This window comes from Oryx dammah, unplaced genomic scaffold (assembly GCF_014754425.2).
Source record: "Oryx dammah isolate SB20612 unplaced genomic scaffold, SCBI_Odam_1.1 HiC_scaffold_8, whole genome shotgun sequence".
NCBI lineage: Eukaryota > Metazoa > Chordata > Mammalia > Artiodactyla > Bovidae > Oryx > Oryx dammah.
The window spans coordinates 44080313-44102896 of NW_024070192.1; the positions used below are offsets into that span (position 1 = coordinate 44080313).

General features: G+C 49.2%; 1 protein-coding gene across 2 annotated transcripts in view; it reads left to right on the forward strand.

Annotated features, from left to right (window-relative positions):
* Window positions 1-1350: 1350 nt before the first annotated feature.
* ADAP2 (ArfGAP with dual PH domains 2) overlaps window positions 1351-22584 on the forward strand; it is a 30149-nt gene continuing 8915 nt past the window's right edge. Inside the window, exons 1-7 of one of the 2 annotated variants that reach the window (XM_040244002.1) lie at window positions 1351-1538; window positions 2367-2497; window positions 4313-4404; window positions 8326-8405; window positions 9627-9739; window positions 17331-17477; window positions 21878-21961. In XM_040244002.1, coding sequence (XP_040099936.1) covers window positions 1445-1538; window positions 2367-2497; window positions 4313-4404; window positions 8326-8405; window positions 9627-9739; window positions 17331-17477; window positions 21878-21961 — 741 coding nt within the window. In that variant the 5' untranslated portion in view covers window positions 1351-1444. The remainder of the gene's footprint in view (window positions 1539-2366; window positions 2498-4312; window positions 4405-8325; window positions 8406-9626; window positions 9740-17330; window positions 17478-21877; window positions 21962-22584) is intronic. The other variant, XM_040244003.1, reaches the window with a different exon arrangement.

Genomic DNA, 22584 nt, shown 5'->3' on the forward strand with positions numbered 1-22584 from the left:
TGATGAATTGGAGATGCTGGCAGGTCAGCTAGATCAGCTGCAACCCATCAGGATGGAAACTGAAGATCTATGTGCATTAAGCCTTATGCTTATGACAGATAGGTGTTTGTAAACAGAGGGAATGGCACGTGTGCACAGCGAGTGCCTTACCAGGAGTCTGTGCATCACTGAGGATGATGTCAAGGAAGGACAAGAATGCGGAAGGGAGAGGGGGATTCATGAAATGCCCAGATTCAAGACCACTTAAACTCTCCCCATACTTTAAGTGATGAACATTCTCAGATAAAAGTGCCCGGTGGTATCCCATTGGTAAAGCCTCACTTCCTGGGGAACACAGTCAAACAACTATTTATTGAACTTCTAAAAATGTGCAGGTGCTGTTTCTAGGAGCTGTGTGGGATACAGAAGTAAAACTTCTGACATCAAACTAGTGTGTGTTGGAAGTTGGGGAGGAATTAACATAAATATATAAATAACTGTGATGCAAAGTTGGTTGAAAGCTCTCAGGGCCAAAGGGAGAAATGGATCCTATAAGAGCCAGTATTCTAGCAAGACCAGAAGCTGGAGAGATCACTCCAAGCTAGCTAAGTATCAAGGAGGGCTTCCTGAGGAGGTGGCATTTAACATCTCTATGTCTTTAAGTAGATGTAGGATCTACATAGATATTTCCTACTAGCTCAGCTGGTAAAGAATCCACCTGCAATGCAGGGGAGCCCAGTTTGACTCCTGGGTAGGGAAGATCCCTTGGAGAAGGGAATGGCTACCCACTCCAGCATTCTTGGGTTTCCCTGGTGGCTCAGTCGGTAAAGAATCCATCTGCAATGCGGGAGACCTGGTTCAATCTCTGGGCTTTCGCCTGGAGGAGGACATGGCAATCCACTCCAGTATTCTTGCCTGGAGAATCCCCATGGACAGAGGAGCCTGGAGGGCTACCGGTACATGAGGTCGCAGAGTCGGACACGACTGAGCAACTAAGCACTGCACAGCACCTACATCAGGAGAATGCCTTAACGGAAGCTAGAACCTTTCTAGTTTTCCAAGGACATATGTCCTCATTCTCCTTTTACAGAGGCGAAAACTGAGGCCCAGAGGGGTTGATCAGGTTGTCCACAGTCACAACGCTAGCCGGTGATAGGCCAGGATTTGATCAGGGGCCAGAGTGAGCGACTCCAAGCCCAGCGCTGGGTCCCTCCCAGACGGGTGAGGCCTTAGAGAGGGCCTCACCCTGGATCCTCGCAGCAGGGGGGCAAACTGGACGAGCCGAGGGCGGGGCGGAAAGTCCAGAGTGGGCGGGGCTTAACGCCCGGGGGCGGGGCTGGCGGCGAGGACTTCGCTGCAGGCGCTGAGGCTGCTTCCCGCTCCACCTGCGGGCGAGCGAGCTGGCCATGGACTGCCGCGTGCCAAGGGGCTGCCAGGCTGAGCCCTGAGCCCGCCGGGGCCGGCCATGGGCGACCGCGAGCGCAATAAGAAGCGGCTGCTGGAGCTGCTGCAGGCGGCGGGCACTGGCAACGCGTACTGCGCAGACTGCGGGGCGGCGGGTAAGGTCGCGGCGGCGCGTGTAGCCAGGTACTCTGGGCCGGCCTGCGGCCCGCGGGTCCCGTCCCCCGCCTCCAGATCCGGGCGGGCCCCAGACCCCCGCGCACGACTCTTATATCACCTTCGGACCCGAGCCCCCGACAGCCCTCTCCTCGGCCAGTACTGCCCCCACTCGAAGCCGGGACCCCTGACCTGCCCCCTCTGGACCTCGACACTAGATCCCAGCCCCGGGTGCCCTGCCCACTCTACTCACCTCCCTCTGCCAGACACCCTGCCCACCCGGACCACGGTCCTTGACCTCTTCTTTTTGGACCCAGCCCCTTCCCCCACCCTCGGAACCAAACATCCCACACACCACGGTTCCCAGACCCCGGACCCGGGTCTTCCCGGATGGTCCAGTGTCCCCTCCCGCGCCTCGGACGTCCCCGGGGTTCTGCGCGCTCAGCCCCGACGCACGCCAAGGGACTCTGACCCCCCTCCACCGGCAGCTCCCGGCGTCGAGCTGCGGGTGCGTCCTTCCGCGCTCGCCTCTCGGTTCCTTGAAGTGCTGTCACTTCCACTTCGCGCCGCCTCAGCCTCTCGCTCTCCATCCCCCGGACTCCTTCCAAGATCTTCATTCTGGCCGCCGCCGCAGCCGCGTCAGGGCCAAGTGGGCTGAGCAGAGGGTTTCATGCTGGTATCTTAGTTCGCGCAAGGCGGGGAGGCTGAGAGGGAAGGCATGGGCTGTTGGTACCTGCCAAGCCCTTGCCTCTCCTGGCGCCCCTAGCCTAGCCCTGGTTTCTTCAGCTAGCTCTTCACCCAGCTCCCCACCCTGCCTTCTCACCCCGCAGATCCTGACTGGGCCTCTTACAAACTGGGCATCTTTATCTGTCTGAACTGCTCCGGAGTCCACCGCAACTTTCCAGACATCAGCAAAGTGAAATCCGTCAGACTTGACTTCTGGGATGACAGTATCGTGGAGGTAGCAAGGGGCGCATGTGGAGAGCCTTTGAACAAGAGCCTGCTGCCGTTCTCCAGGGAAGGAAACTGAGGCCGAGAGAGGGGCAGTAAGGAGCCAGTTAGAGTTGCCTTAGACAGAGGCCCTGAGTTCAAATCCTAGCTCCATGGCTTACTTACTTGCAAGCTGTGAGGTCCAGAGCCTGTTATTTAACACTAGCTGTGGGCCCTTTCCACATGTGTATCATAAATATACCACTATCCCTTCACAGGGTTGCTATGAGGATTAAATGCTGACTCAAGGCAAGTACAAAGTAAATAGTCAATTAACAGCTGCTGTTCTTAGTAGCTGAAGTCCTGGACCAGAACAGAAGTATCCTGATTCATGATCCATAGCCCTTCTCCAGTCCCCCTAGCCAGGGAGGGAGCCACTGTGTTCTCCTGATCTCCGGAGATGGAGAACACTTTCAGCCTGGATGATGACACCATTCTGGCCAGAAAACCTTCAGAGAGCAGGCAGTCCTAAAATGGGCTGGCTGAGGATTTCAAGGAACTGGGGAAGCAGACCCATGTTTACTGAGTACCCCTGTCTGTGCCAGGCACTGTGCTAGACCACTGGGCTCGATGCTTTATTCATTCATTCATTACTGTAAGCCTGCATTTGCTGGGTGTAGGACAGAGCAGTGAAGATAAAGTCTCTGCTTACGTGGAGCTTACATTCTAGTGCAGGAGAAAGACCAGAAACTGGCATATAAACCTGAAGGTTGTTTCTTTGTGCCTCATCACTCCCCCATTATGGGCTTCCGTGGGGGCTCAGTGGAAAAGAACCTGCCTGCCAATGCTGGAGACACGGGTTCGATCCTTGGGTTGGGAAGATCCCCTGGAGAAGGAAATGGCAACCCACTCCAGTGTTCTTGCCTGGGAAATCCCGTGGACAGAGGAGCCTGGTGGGCTATAATCCAGGGGGTCACAAAGAGTCGGACATGACTGAAGCAACTTAACACTTAGCACTCCCCAGTTATAGCTTCTTCATCTTTGCAGGTGAGATCCCTGAAGCTCAGGGGATTAAGTGTAGCCCAATGGGAACCCTGCTCTATGGAGACTCAAAGCCCATGCAAATCCTGTGACAACCCAGTGGCCAGTGGGGAAGGAAAGAATAGGGTTCACTCTTTCCAAGAGACATGGATTAAAAATGGGCTGTTTTTTCCCATGTGTCCCCAGTCCAGATATGCCACCGATGTTACTGAGCGCTGACTGATGGCCAGGGCCACTCCTGACACATATGCATGCCCCTGGGTCTCTCTGGTGCAATCTTCCTGACCCACATACGCTATGGGGTGGAGCGCTAAAGTGCTCCATCCTTCAGTTCCATCTATCTCCTATGGACTTGCAGGGACTACTGCTGGTGGTCCTGGCCATCTGTGGAGGGCAGTGGAGAAAGTACATGAGCTTTGGAGTTAGGCAGGTCTGGGTTCAAATTCCAGCTCTCCACTGACTCGCTGTGTTACCTTGGGTAAGTCGCCTAACCTCTCTGAGCCTTGGTGTCCTTGTCTTATAACAGGGACAGTAATATTACAGTGATTGAGGGGATCAAATGGAATAATGTGAGAAGAGCTGTAAAGTGCTATGCCTGTATGAGGCGTGGTTGTTACATTGTTCCAGGCTGGGACTTGTGAGCATCACGCGTGACCAAGCTGGGTTGGGGGAAATGTCAAACTCCAGGAGTGTCTCCTGACTCAGCCTAGGAGTCAGTGAGAACAGTGGCCTTCTGGGTAGACTGTGGTTTCATTTCACATTTTTTCAAGTTCTAACGTTACCCCAAGTTGCTGTTGTCTTGCAGTTTATGACCCACAACGGGAACCTCCGAGTGAAGGCCAAGTACGAAGCCAGAGTCCCTGCATTCTACTATATCCCCCAGGCCAACGACTGCATGTGAGTGGGTGATTTCCTGGTCCCACCCACTCCCACTGCTACCCTGTCTCCAGTGCCTTTGTCTCTGACAGTCTTTTCTGTGGACCTGCCCAGCAGGTGGAGCCAGGAGAGCTTTTGGTACATGAGAACACACAGACCTGTGTAAGGCCCTCTCTACCTTCGAAGCTTGGGTCATCACCTCCCCTCTTTGGGACTCAGTTTCCTGGACTCATCTGTGAAATGGGACATCTGCTTTAGTTTCTGTCCCTTTGCCTTGATGTTCTCATAGCCTACAGGTGATGACTAACTTGATTAACAAGAGTAATGCCAGTATTCTAGCAGAATCAATGTGCTTCAGCTACTTTGCATGGAATCTCGTGCCCAGAGCTCAGCATAGCTCCAAGGCAGCTGCTTAGGCCCCAGATCCCCAAATAATAACCATAGAAATACTTGTAGCTACTAATATTTATTGGGGCTTCCCTGGTAGCTCACAGGTTAAAGCGTCTGCCTGTAATATGGGAGACCCGGGTTCGATCCCTGGGTTGGGAAGATCCCCTGGAGAAGGAAATGGCAACCCATTCCAGTATTCTTGCCTGGAGAATCCCATGGACTGAGGAGCCTGGTGGGCTACAGTCCACAGGGTTGCAAAGAGTCAGACACGACTGAGTGACTTCACTTTCAAATATTTATTGAGCTTTACTCTGTATCAGGCCCTGTGTTAAATGCTTGTGTGTGTTAATTTTCGTTCTCTCAACAACCCTATGAGATCATACTGCATTGTCCCCATCATAAAGATGAAAACCTTGAGGCTGATAGAGGCAGAGCTGGGACTAGCCCATCTGACACCAGGGCCTTCGTGACTGTACCAAGGTGCTGGGAAAAAAAGTCCAGTGTACTGGGGTTGCATGCCATGGAGCAGCAGGAGGGTTCAGGTCCCCTGGGGGTGAGGGGTGGGGGTGACACTGGTCTGTAGTGACCCCAGACCTCTGCAGGCCAGACTGAGCCTGAGCTTCTCTCCCAGGGACTCAGCATCCTGGTTGAGTGTGAATGGAGTGTAAATGGGGAGAAGGGTTACCTCCAGGCAGACAGGAGGCGTGGCTTGCTGGAAACAGGCTGCATTTCCGCCGCCATTGTCCTCTAACCGTGGCAGGATGCTGGTGGACAGTGCATAAACTATGCAACTGTATCTAGTGTCCTGTGATGTCCCGGTATTTAAACAACCTGCGCATGGCAGAGCAGGCACAGCTTTGCACTCAGGAGACTGCAGTACACTTCTCTGTCTCTATTCAGCTGTGAAAAGGTAGACAAGGGAGCAGAACTCTGCAACTCGTGGCAGCCTCATCTGTGAGATGTAGACAGTGATGCCTACGTTTGGTAGGCATGATGGTAGAGATTAAAGGAGATAACTTAGGTAAAACATCTCACAAGACACCCCTCATGCCATTTTTTAAAAAGGATTTATTTACTTCTTTTTATTTGTTTGGCTGTGTGGGTCTTCATTGCTGTGTGCAGGCTTTCTCTGGTTGCAGCAAGCTGGGGCTGCTCTTCGTTGAGATGCGCCAGCTTCTCACTGCGGTGGCTTCTCCTCTCGTGGAGCACAGGCTCTAGGCACGTGGGCTTCAGCATTTGCAGCACTGTGGGCCCAGGAGCAGTGGCATGTGGGCCCTAGAGCATGTGGGCTTAGTTGCTCCTCAGCATATGGAATCCTCCCAGACCAGGGATCCTACTGGTGTCCCTTGCCTTGCAAGGCAGATTCTTCACAACTGGACCACCAGGGAAACCCCCTTCATGCCAGTTTTAATCTATTTCTATGTCCACCTTGGCATACTGGCTGGTGGCTGGCCCAGCTGTGGGATGTGCCAGGCTTAATGTGAAAGGGCTCCTTTTGCCTCACCGCTGCCACCCAACCCTTTGCTCCAAGGGGAAGGGACCGGGTACTTGGCGAGCACCTACTGAGCTCAAGGCTCTCTGCCAGTGCTACACAGATGCTATGTGTCATGACCCCAACTACAGCCCTGAACTGTAATCCCTTCTGGTTGAATACTAAAACTCCATCCCTAATTCTAAAAGTCCCCTGAATTCTCCACCTCTAGAATGTCAGTCTCCATTCTCTCCCAGCTCTGATCCCGTGTCTCCATTCTCTCCCAGCTCTGATCAGTGTTCCTCCGTGTCCTGGGGCCAAGGGCTGTGCATTCAGCAGGGCTCTTGATTACACACAACAGAAACCTAGTTTAAACCAGCTTATGCACAAGGTGATTTTCTGGGTTTGGATCAGGCTGCACAAAGAACAGAGGTGGAGCCACCCTCCAGAAGGACAGGCTGGAGGCTCCAGCACTATCAAGTCTCTGAAATCCCTCTGGTTCCCATTCCTACCTCTTTTTCTCAGCCAGGCGTTCTTCCTGTTGTTCAGTTGCTCAGTTGTGTCCGATTCTTTGTGACCCCATGGACTGCAGCATGCCAGGCTTCCCTGTCCTTCACTATCTCCTGGAGTTTATTCAAACTCATGTCCATGGAGTCGATGATGCCATCCAACCATCTCACCCTCTGCGCCCCTTTCTCCTCTTGCCCTCAATCTTTCCCAGCATCAGGGAGTCAGCTCCTTTTCCAATGAGTAAGCTCTTTGCATCAAGTGGCCAAAGTATCAGAACTTAAGCTTTAGCATCAGTCCTTCCAATGAATATTTAGGATTGATTTGCTTTAGGATTGACTGGTTTCATCTCCTTGCAGTCCCAGGGACTCTCGAGAGTCTCCTCCAGCACCACAGATAGAAAGCATCAGTTGTTCAGTGCTCAGCCTTCTTTATGGTCCAGTTCTCACATCCATACATGACTACTGGAAAAACATAGCTCTGGCTATATAGACCTTTGTTGGCAAAGTGACGTCTCTGCTTTTCAATATACTTCTTCCTGTAGCTGGAAGCAACACCATATTCATGTTCCCAGCTCCAGCTCCCAGCTCAACCTTGGAGAGAGGGCTTCCAATCCACCTCTCTCAGTTTTACTTCTTTTGGTCCCCATGGCCCAGGACCAAGCTCTGATTGACCAATTTGGGTCAGGTACTCAGTTCTAGGTCATTCCCTGTGGCCATAGCATAAGGTCATATCAACCTGAGAACGTTTGCCTGGAAAAGGCAAGAGGGAACCAAACAATTGGAATGAAGTCCCCTCAGCTGTGTGGATTTTCTGTAGGGGTCGTGGGTGACAATGTCTGGTTGGGCTAATAGCAAACGCCTATTATGTGCTCAGCATAGAATTAGGCCCTCTGTATTCATTTAAACCTCTCAACAACTATAAGGGATAGGTAGATATAATATTACTGGAATACTCCCCAAGTTCAGAGGAGTAAAGTAACTTGCCCTTGGTCACACAGTGGATAAATGGTAGAGTAGGACTAGGTCCCAGAGGGTCAGACCCCGAGACCACTGCTCTGTCCATTGTAGCATGCCCACATCTCATGGGTGGGCCTTGGGGAGAGGCTCATGGACTCTCCTGGCTTAAGCTCATGAACACACAGTGCAATGTGGCAGACTAGACGGTCCAGGAAAGCTGGCATCTGTCTCATTGACCTAGAGGATTGGGGCTGAGGTTGGAATAGCATAGCGGTTTGAATTTAGCCCCTGGGGGGAGATATTATTCCCTGGTGAGATACTGGCCTTGTCTGCAGACATTTTGGAGTATCACAACTTGGGAAGGGTTGCTATTGGTATCAAGGGGGTGGAGGTCTGAGATACTGCTAAACATCCTACAAAGCACGAGATAGTCCCCCACCATGAAGCATTACCTGGTCCCAAGTGTTAATAGTATGCAGGTGGAGAAAGTTGACCAGGCTGGGCAGGCAGCCAGGCATTGCTGTGAAGCTCCCATCCTCAGCTACAGGGTCTCATAAAATTGCCCTGAAAAGAGGATGCATCAGACACAGCTGACTAAAGGTTCTCTCTTTTTAGGGTCTTAAAAGAACAGTGGATTCGAGCTAAGTATGAGAGACAGGAATTTACGGCCGATGGGAAAACCATCTCACCCCCAGGTAAAGTTATTTTCATCATCTCTTGAGGGCTGATTCTGATGTATTCTAGAAAACAAAGTGCCTGAGTATTAGGAACAAGATCAGCAGAGAGATACCTGCCGCCCTCGCTCTGGCCCCGGAGACCAAGGTGTGGGTTCCTCTGCTTCTGAAATAGCAACACATCGGCTTGTGGGGTTTTATGGTCTTCTTGGCTGAGAAGCTCATTCGTTTCAGGTCCCTGCAGGACCACAAGGTGTACAGAGTCTTAGTATAAATTGCAAAAAGATTCACCCCCTGGGGAGACCAGGTAGAAATAGACAATCTGTTTCTGGCTAAGGGAGCCCCTGGTGTGGCACAAGCCTTGAGAAGGAGAATAGGCTGGATTTTGCCTCCCTTCCCGCCTTTGTGGAGGGCATGACCTCATCGGTGGCCTTGGACCTGTGGCACATTCTACCCCTCTGCTGTGAGTCCAAAGGGACACTGTCCCAGAGAGCAAAATGTACAAAACATTTGGTCCTCTCAAGGACCAGAGGCAGCCAGTGCTGAACGCTCGTAGCCGCCAGGAGCACAGAGTGTTCATCCACCAGCAGGGACCTAGAGGTCACTCATTATTCCCGTACTTGGGAGACTTTCAGTTGGCTGATATCAACGTGAAGCTGGGCCTCTTTCAAAATCAGTCCAGTTTCACAGTTTTTTGACTACTTAAGGGTTCCTTTACATTTTAATTTATTTGTTTATTTTTGGCTGTGCTGGGTGTTTGTTGCTGCACTGGCTACTCTCTAGTTGCGGTGCCTTCTCTTGTTGCAGAGCACAGGCTCTAGGCAGGCAGCCTCCAATAGCTGTGGAACGTGGGCTCAGTAGTTGTGGCGCATGGGCTTAGTTGCTCTGCAGCATGTAGGATCTTCCCAGACCAGAGATTGAACCCATGTCCCTTGCATTGGCAGGTGGATTCTTAACTACTGAACCACCAGGGAAGTCCCCACCCAAAGGTTTACTATGTCTTCTTAGGAAACAGCCAAGAATGAAAGTTGGAGGGACCCCCAACTAAAATCATACAGCATTGCAAAGGACCCCACATCCTGCAGCTGTAAGAGCTAAATCAGATCCGAGACATTTCAGCAGCAGGTGGGAGGTCCACTCCACCCCTGAGACTGCACGGCACGGGGTCATCAATAGGCAGATGAGAGTGGCCTGTTGGTCTTAGAGCTGTGGTGGTTCACTCTTTCTCGTCTTTGGTGGCAGGTAACAGAGAAGGGTTCCTGTGGAAGCGGGGAAGGGACAACGCACAGTTCCTGAAAAGGAGGTTTGTCCTCTTGGCAAGAGAAGGCCTGCTGAAGTACTACACTAAAGAAGAGGTAAGCTTCTCTTACTCCTGCCCAAGCGCGGGCACACACCCTTCTCCGGTCTATGTTTTGATCAACGGTGCCCGGTCTTGTAGATGAGCTCAGTCACTGAGACTTAGGTACCACATGCTGCTACGTTTCCTCATTATACAATCCATCCAGTCCACTGAAAACCTCACCTTCCCTTCACCTTGAATGGGCTTAGATTGGTCCATGATTAAGCTTTTGATGATCACTTGACTTTACTTCATTGATTCATTCACTCAAGAAATATTTATTGGGCTTCCTTGGTGGTCCAAGGGTTAAGAATCTGCCTGCCAATGCAGGGAACATGGGTTCGACCCCTGGTCCGGGAAGATCCCACACGCTACAGGGCAACTAAGCCTGTATGCCGCAACTCCTGAAGGCTGTGCCCTCGAGCCTGTGCTCCGTAACAAGAGAAGCCACCTCAGTGAGGAACCTGCACACTGCAACTGCAGAGTAGCCCCAGATCCCTGCAACCAGAGTAAGCCCTCACGCAGCAATGGAAACCCATCACAGCCAAAAAATACATATTCACTGAGCACCTACTATGCTAGACCTTATTCCAAGCACTGAAGATACAGCAGTGAACTAAACGAAGTTCCTGATCTCTTGGGGCTTCCATTCTAGTGAATAGAGACAGGTAATAACCAAAATATATGTTACCTATCCAGTAGCAGTAAGTTCTATGAAGTAAAATAAAAGAGGGTGAAGGGTTAGAGCATGATACAAGTATGGGGCATGGGGAGATGGTCAGAGGAGGCCTCTCTGATGACCTTTGAGCACAGAACAGAATAAACATGAGCAAGTTATGTGGCTATGTGGGGGAGGGGTAGAAGAAGCAGAGAGAACAGTATGTGCAGGAGCATGGTCACGTGTGCTGATTAGAAAAGATGACGCCTCTGAGAGGGTGCATCCCTGGTCCCAGTCTAGGCAAGCAGAAGCCTGGATGCCTCTTCTCCCCCATCCCTTCAGCCAGGAGCTTTCTGTTCAGTGCACAAACTGCCCAACCATGAGCCATAGCCGTGGCTTGAACTGGGAGTGTATTTGGTGAGTCTATAGGGCATGAAGGAGGCCAGAGTGCCTGGTACAGCGTGAGCAAAAAAAAATAATGGAGAGAGATGAGCTCACATAGTGGAAGACTTTGAAGACCATTGGAAGATGGGTTTTTTAAAAGCTTTATTGAAATGTAAATTCACATACCACAGGATTCACCTATTTCAGTTCAGTTCAGTCACTCAGTCCTGTCCAACTCTTTGCGACCCCATGAACTGCAGCACGCCAGGCCTCCCTGTCCGTCACCAACTCCCGGAGTCCACCCAAACCCGTGTCCATTGAGTTGGTGATGCCATCCAACCATCTCATCCTCTGTCGTCCCCTTCCCCTCAATCTTTCCCAACATCAGAGTCTTTTCAAATGAGTCAGCTCTTTGCAATTCACCTATTTAAAGTATATAATTAATAGCTTTTAGTATATTCGTGGAGTTGTGCAACTTTCACCAGTCAATTTTAGAGCATTCTCATTACCCTAAAAAGAAAGCCCACATGTGTGAGCTCTAGTTCTCCACTCTACTAGCCTCCCCCAGCCCTATGTTGTTTAGTCGCTCAGTCATGTTTGACTCTTTGCAACTCCATGGACTATAGCCCGCCAGGCTCCTCTGGCCATGGGATTTCCCAGGGGGTTGCCATTTCCTACTCCAGGAGATCTTCCCAACTCATGGGTGGAACCCGTGTCTGCTGCTTGGCAGGTGGATTCTTTACTGCTGAATCACCAGGGAAGCCCTCCCCTTGCCCTGAAAGTGAAAGTGAAATCGCTCAGTTGTGTCTGACTCTTTGTGACCCTGTGGACTGTAGCCTACCAGGCTTCTCCGTCCATGGGATTCTCCAGGCAAGAATACTGAATTGGGTTACCATTTCCTTCTCCAGGGGATCTTCCTGACCCTGGGATCGAACCCTGGTCTCCCGCATTGGAGGCAGACGCTTTAACCTCTGAGCCACAGGGAAGCCCTCCCCTTGCACTAATCTACTGTCGGACTTGCCTGTTCTTGACATTTCATACAAATGGAATCATACGATATGTGGTCTTTTATAGCAGACTCCCTTCATTTAGCATTAGGTTTTTAAGGCTCATTCATGTTGTAGCATGTATCAGTACTTCATTTCTTTTTATTGCCAAGTAATATTCCACTGTATGGATATATCACATTTCACTTATTTATTCATCAGCTGATAGACAGTTGAGTTGTTTCCACTTTGGGGCTAGTATGAATAAGGCTGCTATGAACATTCATGTACAAGGTTTTATGTGAATCTACATTTCCAATTTTCTTGGGTAATTCTCCCTAGGAGTGGAACTGCTGAGTCATATGGTAACTCTTTGTTTAATTTTTTGAGGAATTTTTCCAAAGTAGTTGCACCATTTTACATTCCCACCAACAATGTATGAGGGTTCTCCACGTCCTCACCAATGTTTGTTATTATCTGTCTTTTTGATCATAGCCATCTTACTGGGTACAAGATAATATCTCATTGTGATTTCGATTTGCATTTCCTTGATGGCTAGTGATGTTGTGTGTCTTCCCATGTACTTACTGGCCAGTTGCACATCTTCTTTGTAGAAATGTTTATTCACAGCCTTTTCTCATATTTTTATTATGTTATTTGTTTTTCTTTTTGAGCTGTAATAGTTATTTATATAGTCTGTATACAAGGCCCTTATTGGGTATATGATTTTTTTTTAAGTTACCTTCTTATTTCTTAATATTCTTTTTCATTATGGTTTATCACCAGAATATTTTTACAAAAAATGTCTGTGTTTGGATTTTACTTTGCTATTGGGAAGACATACGAGGGTTTGGGGGCTTCTTAGGTGGCGCTCGTGGTAAAGAACCTGCCTACCAATGCAGGAGATGGAAGAGACCCAAGTTCTATCCCTGGGTCAGGAAGACCCCCTGCAGGAGGGCATGGCAACCCACTCCAGCGTTCTTGACTGGAGAATCCCTTGGACTTTGGAGCCTGGTGGGCTATGATCCATAGCATTGCAAAGAATCAGACACGACTGAAGTGACTTAGCATGCACGCAGGAGGGTTTTGAACAGAAAAGTGATAAGCTTTGACTAAAACTTTTAAAAAGAGGCACTCTGGCTGCTACTTGGGCAAGAGTGGGGCAGGAGGAGGCAAGAGTAGAAGCAGAGAAACCAGTTAGGAGGCTACTACAATAATCCAAGATCGGGATAATGGTGTTGGAGATGGTTAAAAGTGGTCTGCTTGCATTTTGGAAATAGAGCCAATGAGATCTACGGAAGGATTGGACACGGGGTGTGAAAGTGAGAGGGATCAAGAATGATCCACAGGACTTCCCTGGTGGTCCAATGGTTAAGAATCCACCCGCCAGTGCAGAAGACACAGGTTTGACTCTGCTCCAGGAAGATTCCATGTGCTGTGAAGAACTAAGCCTGTTTGCCGCCACTACTGAGCCAAGTGCTCTGGAGCCCCTGAGCCACAACAAGAGAAGACACCGCAGTGAGAAGCCCATGCAACTAGAGAGAGAGTAGCCTCCTCTCGCGGCAGCTAGAGAAAGCCCAAGGGCAGCAACGAAGACCCAGCACAGCAAAAAATAAGAATGCATCCCAGATTTTTTGCCTTATGCAACTATGAGGTTAGTTTGTCATTTGCTGAGATGGCAAAGATTTAGCTCCCGAAGGGGATGATCATGAGTCCTTTTTCATTTGAGATGCTTATTAGTCATTCACGTAGAGACTGAGGAAGACGTTCTCAGAAGTTCTGAGTCTAGAGGTTTGGGGAAAGTTTTGAGCTGGAGTCAGCAGCATGCAAACTGGTTGAGCAACAGGACTGGTTGGAATCGCTGAGGTGGGGGCTGGCGGGGGTGGATGAAAAAAGATGTCTAAGGACTGAGTATTTTAGGTGTCTGTCACGGAGTGACGCACCACCGTGAAACTTAGTGGCTTGAAATAACAGTTGATTGTGTCTCATAATCCTCTGGGGTCAGGAATTTGAGCAGGTGGTGGCTGCTGCAGGGTACTCCCTGTGACTTCAGCTGGGTCATTCCCTCTGCTGCATTTTCCTGAGCTCGGCTAGGAGACCCAGATAGCCTTCACTCACGTGTCTCGTGCTTTGCTCCCTTGTGGCTTTTCTCTCTGTGAATGTTCCTCATTCAGGAGTCCAGCTCAAGCTTTGTTACAGCATGGCGGCCGACTTCCCCCAAGCAAACGAGGATGCTGCCAGGCCCCAAAGCTTAGGCCAGGAACTGCCTGCTATTGATCAATTCAAGTCATGCAAACAAAACCAATTCAGTTCAGTTCAGTTCAGTCGCTCAGTCGTGTTCGACTCTTTGCGATCCCATGGACTGCAGCACGCCAGGCCTCCCTGTCCATCACCAACTCCTGCAGTTTCCCCAAACTCATGTCCATTGAGTCGGTGATGCCATCCAACCATCTCATCCTCTGTTGTCCCCTTCTCCTCCAGCCTTCGATCTTTCCCAGCATCAGGGCCTTTTCAAATGAGTCAGTTCTTCCCATCAGTTGGCCAAAGTATTGGAGTTTCAGCTTCAACATCAGTCCTTGGGGAGGGGATAGAGATCGTGCCTCTTTTTTTTTTTTAATATTTATTTATTCCTTATTTTTGGCTGTGCTGGGTCTTCATTGCTGCACTCAAGCTTTCTCTAGTTGTGGCGAGCACGAGTTACTCTCTAGTGGTACACGGGCTCCTCACTCTGCTGGCTTCTCTTGTTGGGGACCATGGGCTGTAGAGCACACCAGCTCAGTAGTTGTGGCTCCTGGACTTAGTTGCTCTGCAGCATGTAGGATCTTAGTTCCCTGACCAGGGACTGAGCCTTCGTCCCCTGGATTGCAAAGGGGATTCTTAATCACTGGACCACCAGGGAAGTTCCTGATGTTGTATATCTTGATTGTGGTGTGGTTACGTGAGTATATACGCTTGTCAAAAAACTGTACTCTTAAAATGAATTCCATTTATTGCTTATAAATTATACCTCAGTTAAGTTGAGTAAGTGAAAATTAACAACAAATTGAGAGTCAGTCAAACTCACTGTGTTGGCAAAATGTTAAAAAACTGGCAGCATCAAGTGTTGGTGAGGATATGGAGAAAGGAAAACTATTCTGTGTTATTGTTGGAAGTAAATATTGGTGCAACCACTGTGGAGAGCTAGTTTGTGAAATAATTTGGCAGTTTTCAGTAAGTCAAAGATGCATACACTTACAAGCTAGCAATTCCATTCCTAAGTATGTACTGTGACCTAGAGACCCCCTCACAGATGTATACCAGGGATGCCAGCTGACTGCAGCAAAAAATTAGAAATGATCCCAATATTTGTCACCAGGAAAATAAATGGACAACTTTCGGTGTAGTCATTTACAAGAGCTGAGTAGGTGGATTTATTTCAACATGGATAGAACTAAAAACTACAAGGTTGCGTGACAAAAGTAAGATGTAGAATGAGTTATATTATATGATACCGTTTATGTAAATTAAAGCCACATAACACATGTATGTTCATAAGCATGTGTATGTGTGTATAAAATATAAGAAGTGAGCTAGAAAGAGGAACATCAAACTGATGACAGTGATTGACTGTGGGGAATGGAGGAGGGGAAGGGACAGGGTAAGTAGTAATTAAAGGGATTTTGACATTATTAGTAATGTCGTATTTTTTAAATAAATTTCCTTTTATGGAACAATATTGTCAAAATATACTTTTTTGTATTTTTAGTATTTTTCATAGTAAATATTTTAAAAGGAAATATTCTTCTAGCAATCTTTCAAGAAAGCCGTTATGAAGAGTATTGGCCTGAGTCTGTCCATACTTCTTATGTATGTGCAAATAAACATATATACATATAGTTTATGTACATATATACACTATATGCAGGTAGCATATGCATAGATATGTGTGTACAATTTTTGCCTTAATAGGTTCCTACTATATATCCTATCCTAGTACTTGGTATTTCTTACATGTGGATATTTTTTCATATTAGTAATATTGATTTAAATTTTCCTTAAACAATTCTGTGATATTTTGTTGTGTGGATGTGCCATGATTTATTTATTTAACCCATTATCATTGATGGACATTTAAATAATTTTTTGTAACTAATATAAGCAACATGGTAGTAAAACCTCTTTTGACATATATATTTGCATAGTAATGAAGTTACTTTCTCAGATAGATTCTGAGATGTGCAATTGTGGGTTAGAGCTAAACAGTCAATGTTTTAATAAATAAGATCAAATTTCCCTCTAGCGAAGACTGTCCATTAGAACTTTTGTCAGTGATGGAAATGTTCTGTCTGTATCTATCCACACCCTAACCACTAGCCACAGATGGTCACTGAGTACTGAAATGGGACTACGTGTGCCAAGGAACTAAAGTCTCCTTAAAAAAAAAAAACTATTTATTTGGCTGTGATGGGTCTTAGTTGCAGCACTCAGGATCTTTGGTCTCCATTGTGGTGTGCAGGAACTTCGTGCAGCTATGGAATCTCAATCCTTGACCAGGGGTCAAACCTGGGCCCCTTGCATTGGAAGCACTGAGTCTTAGCCACCGGACCACCAGGGAAGTCCCTGAAGTCCTAATTTTAATTCATTTTAATATCTACATGTGACTACAGCTACAGCTACTATGGGACTATATTGTTGGTATCATTGTTTTTCCTCTCTTCAGTTATGAAAGGAAACATTTGTTTTCCCTCTGCCTTCTTAGCATCAAGGAGTGCTCAAAATGTGTTCAGATCCTGAGAACAGAGTATAGTGTTGGAAGGCACGCTTTGAGGCCCACCCCTGCTTTTATTGGTTTATCTGTTTCATTTGATTGGTTTCCATGGATATTCATTATAAATTCTTTTTTTTTTTCTTTTGGTTGCACAGCATGAAGGATCTTAGTTCCCTGACCAGGAACTGAACCCGTGGCCCCTACAGCAGAAGTGTGGAGTCCTAACCATTGGACCGCTAAGGGAAATCCTAATGATTTATTTTAGAAAAAGTTCTATGGCTGAAAAACTTGAAAAAGGCCAAGTTACGGTCTTTCCAAGCCCCCTTCCAGCTCAGAGAAGCCAACTGATTAAGCAGGATTAGTGGAATGGCTCGGAGAAGGCAATGGCACCCCACTCCAGTACTCTTGCCTGGGAAATCCCATGGACAGAGGAGCCTGGTGGGCTGTAGTCCATGGGGTCGCTAAGAGTTGGACATGACTGAGCAACTTCCCTTTCACTTTTCACTTTCATGCGTTGGAGAAGGAAATGGCAACCCACTCCAGTGTTCTTGCCTGGAGAATCCCAGGGATGGGGGAGCCTGGTGGGCTGCCGTCTATGGGGTCGCATAGAGTCGGACACGACTGAAGCAACTTAGTAGTAGTAGTATTAGTGGAATGGCTGGATATAGAGAATGGTAGAATATCTGTGGATCTTGATATTAGAGCAAGAACATTAAAAAACCTATGTGGAGTTCCGAATTGGTCATGTTTGGTTTAAGGCTTGATGGCGAAGGTGAGGAGAAGTCACTCCACTGACTGTAGGCATCCTGACTATCCGATTCCTCTCTTTTAGGGTAAAGACCCCAAAGCTGTCATCAGCATCAAGGACTTGAATGCCACCTTCCAGACAGAGAAGATTGGGAACCCCCACGGGCTGCAGATCACCTACCGGAGAGACGGCCACGTTCGGAACCTCTTTGTGTACCACGAGAATGGGAAGGTGAGAGGATGGCGTTGCCTCTCCAGCCTCCAGCTCAGCAGCCTTGCAGACGCAGCTCCCTGGCTCCCTGGCGCAGCAGCCTCTTGAGACATGCCGCTGCTGTTCGCTTTCATCTGTTGTCACTTTTCTGTGTTTGGCCACACTGTGTGGCTTGTGGGATCTTAGTTCCCCAACCAGGGATCAAACTCGGGCCCACGGCAATGACAGCACCGAGTCCTAACCACCAAACCGTCAGGGAAGTCCCTGCTGTCACTTCTGGTCGGGACAGAGCAGAAGTTAAGGCAGAGCGAGATCTGGGAGAGAGAGGAACCAGGTGGGGACCAGGGGTGTGTCTGGATGGTGCACAGCCACCAAGGGCCGTCCGATTAGCAGACGGGACTATGCCCAGAGGTGGCAAATCAGGTGCAGCCAGAGATTCCAGATATGAGAGGAGGGATGAGTCGAAGCTCACACAGCAGTGCATCCCATGGCCTCCCTTCGCAGTGTGTGGTCCGGCACCAACTGCACGAGCATCTCCTGGGAGCTTGTTAGAACTAGTGTCTTGGGCCCATCCTGGACCTGCTGAGTTCAAACTGCGTGTTCACAGGATCTCTAGGTGATACTCAGGCACGCTGAAGTTTGAGAAGCACTATCAGAGGTCCAGGAAGTCAGCTCCGTCAGAGAAGAGCAGGCCAGTAGTACAGCTGCAAAGACAAAAGCCGGCTCTAAATGGCAGGGTCATGTGACTGGGCAGGAGTCAAAGATGCTAAGTGGAGGTGAGGAGGTGCAAAGGTGGGGGCTGACGTTTTGTGATTTGCTATTAATTCTATGCTGGGCACTTTTCTTGGTGATCACTATACATCATTGCTTTCCTTTTTTAAAAATTAATTAATTAATTAATTTGCCTGCGCCGTGCGGCATGTGGGATCTTCATTCCCTGACCAAAGATGGAACCATTGGAAGCGTGGAGTCTTAATCACTGGACTGCCAGGGAAGTCCTGTACATCAGTTCTTAACCTTCAAAGCAACCCTGGAAATGTTTTATCTCCATGTTCCTAAGGCATGGGACTTCCTTGGTGGCTCAGCGGTAAAGAATCCACCTGCAATGCAGGAGCTGCAGGGGATGAAGTTTCAGTCCTTGGGTCGGGAAGATCCCCTGGAGGAAGCCACGGCAACCCACTCCAGTATTCTCGCCTGGAGCCTCCCGTGGACAGAGGAACCTGGCGGGTTAGGGTCCATAGCATCTCAAAGGGTCGCACACGACTGAAGCAACTTAGCACACACGCACTGAGGCATGGGTGTGTTAAGTAACTTGCTCAGAGTCGTGTGGCCGATGGTTCCTGAACCCTGCACCTGTCTTACCACCCCATGTGGCTCTGCTGGAGGAAGACCCTTGCCAGCAGGAGTCAGAAACTAGATACAGGGCCTGGATCTTCCCAAGAGGCCCCAGCACTGGGATACTGACCGTGGATCATCCTCCCAGCAGGCTTCCTGCTCTCTCCACTGTCTGGGCTGACTTCCTGGCGTGGTCTGAAGAGCTGGGGTGTGGAGTCAGAAGTTGGGACCCTGCTTCTCCCACTCCCTTGTGTGTTACGAGGGCAGGTCCCTTCCCCTCCCAAGTCTGCTTGTGTATGGTTGATAATACCCACTTCCCGGAGGGGTCTTGAGGATTGAGAGGCTGTGAACCATGAATGTGAATGCACCTCATTACTGTGAAGTGCATTATAAACATTAGTTGTCACTGTTGTTATTTGTTCACGATTGTGGCGGCAGCGGAAGACAAGCTCTTGAGAGCCGTTCCTGATCATATCTGTGTTCAGGACTTCACTCTTTCAGTAAATCCTTACAGCGCCCCTCCCTGCAACGTGCACAGCACTGGGGTGTGTAGTGAATGGGCTTCTAGGATCTCATAGTCTTGGGAAAGAGACAGATGGGGAAATAAGCACTGAAGATACTGTGTGATGATGCCGGTGGAGGCCGTGCTAGAGACACACAGGAGATATGTAAGTGGCCTAGTCTGGGGGAGGGGCACTCTAAAAGGCTATCCAAAGAGGGAGGTTCTACTTAAGAACTGTGTGAGTATGCTGAGAAGGAGAACACTCAAACCGGCTTAAAAGGGTCATGCGTGGAAAAGAAACAGGGGTATTTACTTCAAAGGACAGAAGCATGGTTGGGCTCCTGAAAGGTTAGAATTAAGAAATGTGATGTGTGTGATTCTGTGTGTGTTTGGAGAGAGAGAGAATACACTCTTAACAGGAACACATTGTTCTATAAAACCAGGAGTGCAAGTAACGTCTCGCTTCTTTGTTTCTCTAAATGAAAGGATCTCATTCCCCAAACTGCCAAGAAGTCTAGTGCCACTCATTTTTCTCGGCTCCCTCCATTGGCTTTTCCAGAATCTTGGGACTCGTGCAGTCCAGGAGACATGGAGGAGATCCCTGGCTCTCAGTCCATGCTGGGCTCACTGCTGTGGCCCCATGTCCAGACTAACCGTGGCTACCTCTCCATGCCCATCGCTGCTAAAGGACTTTTGCTGAGGTGCCCACGATCTCAGACACTTATGGTACCTGTCTCCCTCCCACTGGCCCAGCTGTAGAGCAGCTGACAACCTGGTTCTGGCCAGTCTCCTCTCCCTGGTGATACCGCAGCTTCTCCCTTAGATGGGCATAAATGGGGGGCTACAAACTCACGCCTGCAGGAGCCAGGTGGGCAAATTAAAAGTAAAGTGGACAGCCTTAAGTCTGTGGCAAACAGGAACACATGTATAGAGAACTGAAACAGGCAAAACTTAAGGACAAACCAAACTGTATGCAGGCTGGATTTGTGACTGGAAGAGTCTTTCCAAAGTGAAGGCCTAGGTGGGTCTTCTGTGGGGATGACCCCCTTCCCTTAGTGCCTGAAACCCTATAACGTTCTTCATGCCCTGGTCAAGAGAGCTTAGGAATACTAAACCAGCAAAGCTTGACCTAAAACAGAGAAAAATACTGATGTTTCATACCTTTGAAACCAAGTTCAAATGAATTTCTCAATCATTGTATTGTATGCAAGTGCAGCACAGCAGCTATCTGAGCAGGTCTTTCCTCTCCTCTTCCATACTCCTGTGAGATAGAACCTGAGAAGCCCTGTTCAGCCCCTGTACTGGTCCAGCCCTCATCCATTTTCTGTGGCCAAGAAGGGGTAGGATCATAGCAGCCAGTGTGACTGCAACTGTGAGTGGGTGGTGCGCGGCTGAGAATGGGTGGGGCATTTTTCATAGAATCAGGGTTTGGGTGGAGCAAAAATCTATTCCATCTAAACTCACTCTCAGGATGAATACAATGTTCTAGATAAAAGGTGTATCAAGGGTGAGGGTAGAGAGGTGGGTGAGGCAGAGTGTTCCAAAAGAAGGGAAGAACAGGGGGGCAGCGATTGCAAATGATTTTGTATGGAAAGGGCTCAGAGAGCAAAGTGAAAGCGACAGTGTTAGTCACTGCATCCTGTCCAACTCTGTCCATGGCATTCTCCAGGCAAGAATACTGCAGTGGGTTGCCATTTTCTTCTCCAGGGGATCTTCCCAACTTAGGGATCGAACCTGGGTCTCCTGCAGATTCGCAGGCAGATTTTTTACTGTCTGAGCTGTCAGGGGAAGTCCAGAGGGCAAAGTAAGTCATACTAAAGAACTTAAGGCTCTTTCCCTGGGGGTAGTGGAGAGGACTCTAAGCTAGACTCAATTAGATTTGCAATTTGAAAATCACTCTGGCTGCCGTAAGGACTGAAGGAAGAGCAGCAGAGCAGAGGCAGAACCAGCTGGAATAATGGGTTCAGCAGGTGAGCGACGCAGGTGGACACTGCTGAGGGAGGCGCTCTCCCAGAGGGACACAGGAGGTCCACACCAGCTTCGGCCTAAGTTGCACTCCAGGTGATGAGCACTGTATTGATGGCGTGTCCCCAGGAGCACCTGCCCCCACCTGAAAGCTGGTCTTTGACATTTGAGGACCTTTGCTCCTCAACGTGTCTCCCAGTGACCAGCAGCTCATCATCTGTGAACTTGTTAGGAATGCAGAATCTCAGGCCCCACCCCAAACCCACTGAATTCAAATCTACATTTTAATGAGATCCTCGGGTGATGCATACACACATTAGCAAGAGCCAAGCACTGTGCTGGGCCGCTGCATAACTCTTGTGCGGTTGGCCTTGGTACTTTCCCATGGCCCTGGGGATCTGTTTCCCTCTTGCTCGGGTGATGCCCTGGGCTCTGGCACCGTCCTCCCAGGTGCCTGGGATCAGCCCGAGTAGGACTGGGGGGTGTGCATGTGCCCAAACCTGAAGATCCAGCTGGCTGCCTGCTGCCAGCCTCAGCTGCCCGCGCCCCTCCCCCCCCGGCCCCCACCGGCTCTCAGTCTCATTGACTGTCTGTCTGTCCTTTGCATGTCTCTCTGCAGGAGATAGTGGACTGGTTCAACGCCCTCCGTGCAGCTCGTCTCCAATACCTAAAAATGGCCTTTCCTGAGCTCCCAGAGTCTGAGGTGAGCTAAATGCAGACCCCAACTTCCACGGCTCCTGTCTGCCACCTCCTGTGCTCCTGGTTGGCTGACCTCAAAGACATGCAGAGGCCAGACTCAGTTTGACTGCAGGAAAGACCTTGAGCCTTGGGGTTGGGGACCTCAGCGGGAAACCAAAAGCTTTCTCCTGGGGAGGCGGGGGGGTCGGCAAGGCAGTCTCCAAAAAGCAGATCAGACTCTCCCCTTTGGAATCCGTCACTCACAGTGTCAAAAGGCTCAGGATTTGGGCATCTCTTCCTGACTTCTCCCACTGCAATTCACAAATGGTCCCTCACACACTGCTTACAACGTGCTTCTGAACCTGGTTTATCTTGTCATCCCTTTTATCTAATCGTCCTTTGTGGCCAGCAGTTAGGTGAGGTGATTATTCCCATTCCAGTGATGAGAAATCGAGTCCCAGGAAGGTCAAGTGTGTATCCGAAGGTGTTCTTCCCACTTGAACATCTCCTACTTTGCCCTTTCCTAGTCTGCTTTAAGGAAGGCAGTGGGATCTTTCCCATTACCATTCTAACAGAAAGAGTCTGCCTTTCATGGCCAAGGTGACAGTGAGCCTGAGAAGTTCATTTCAGTTGTCTTCAGAGGTCTGG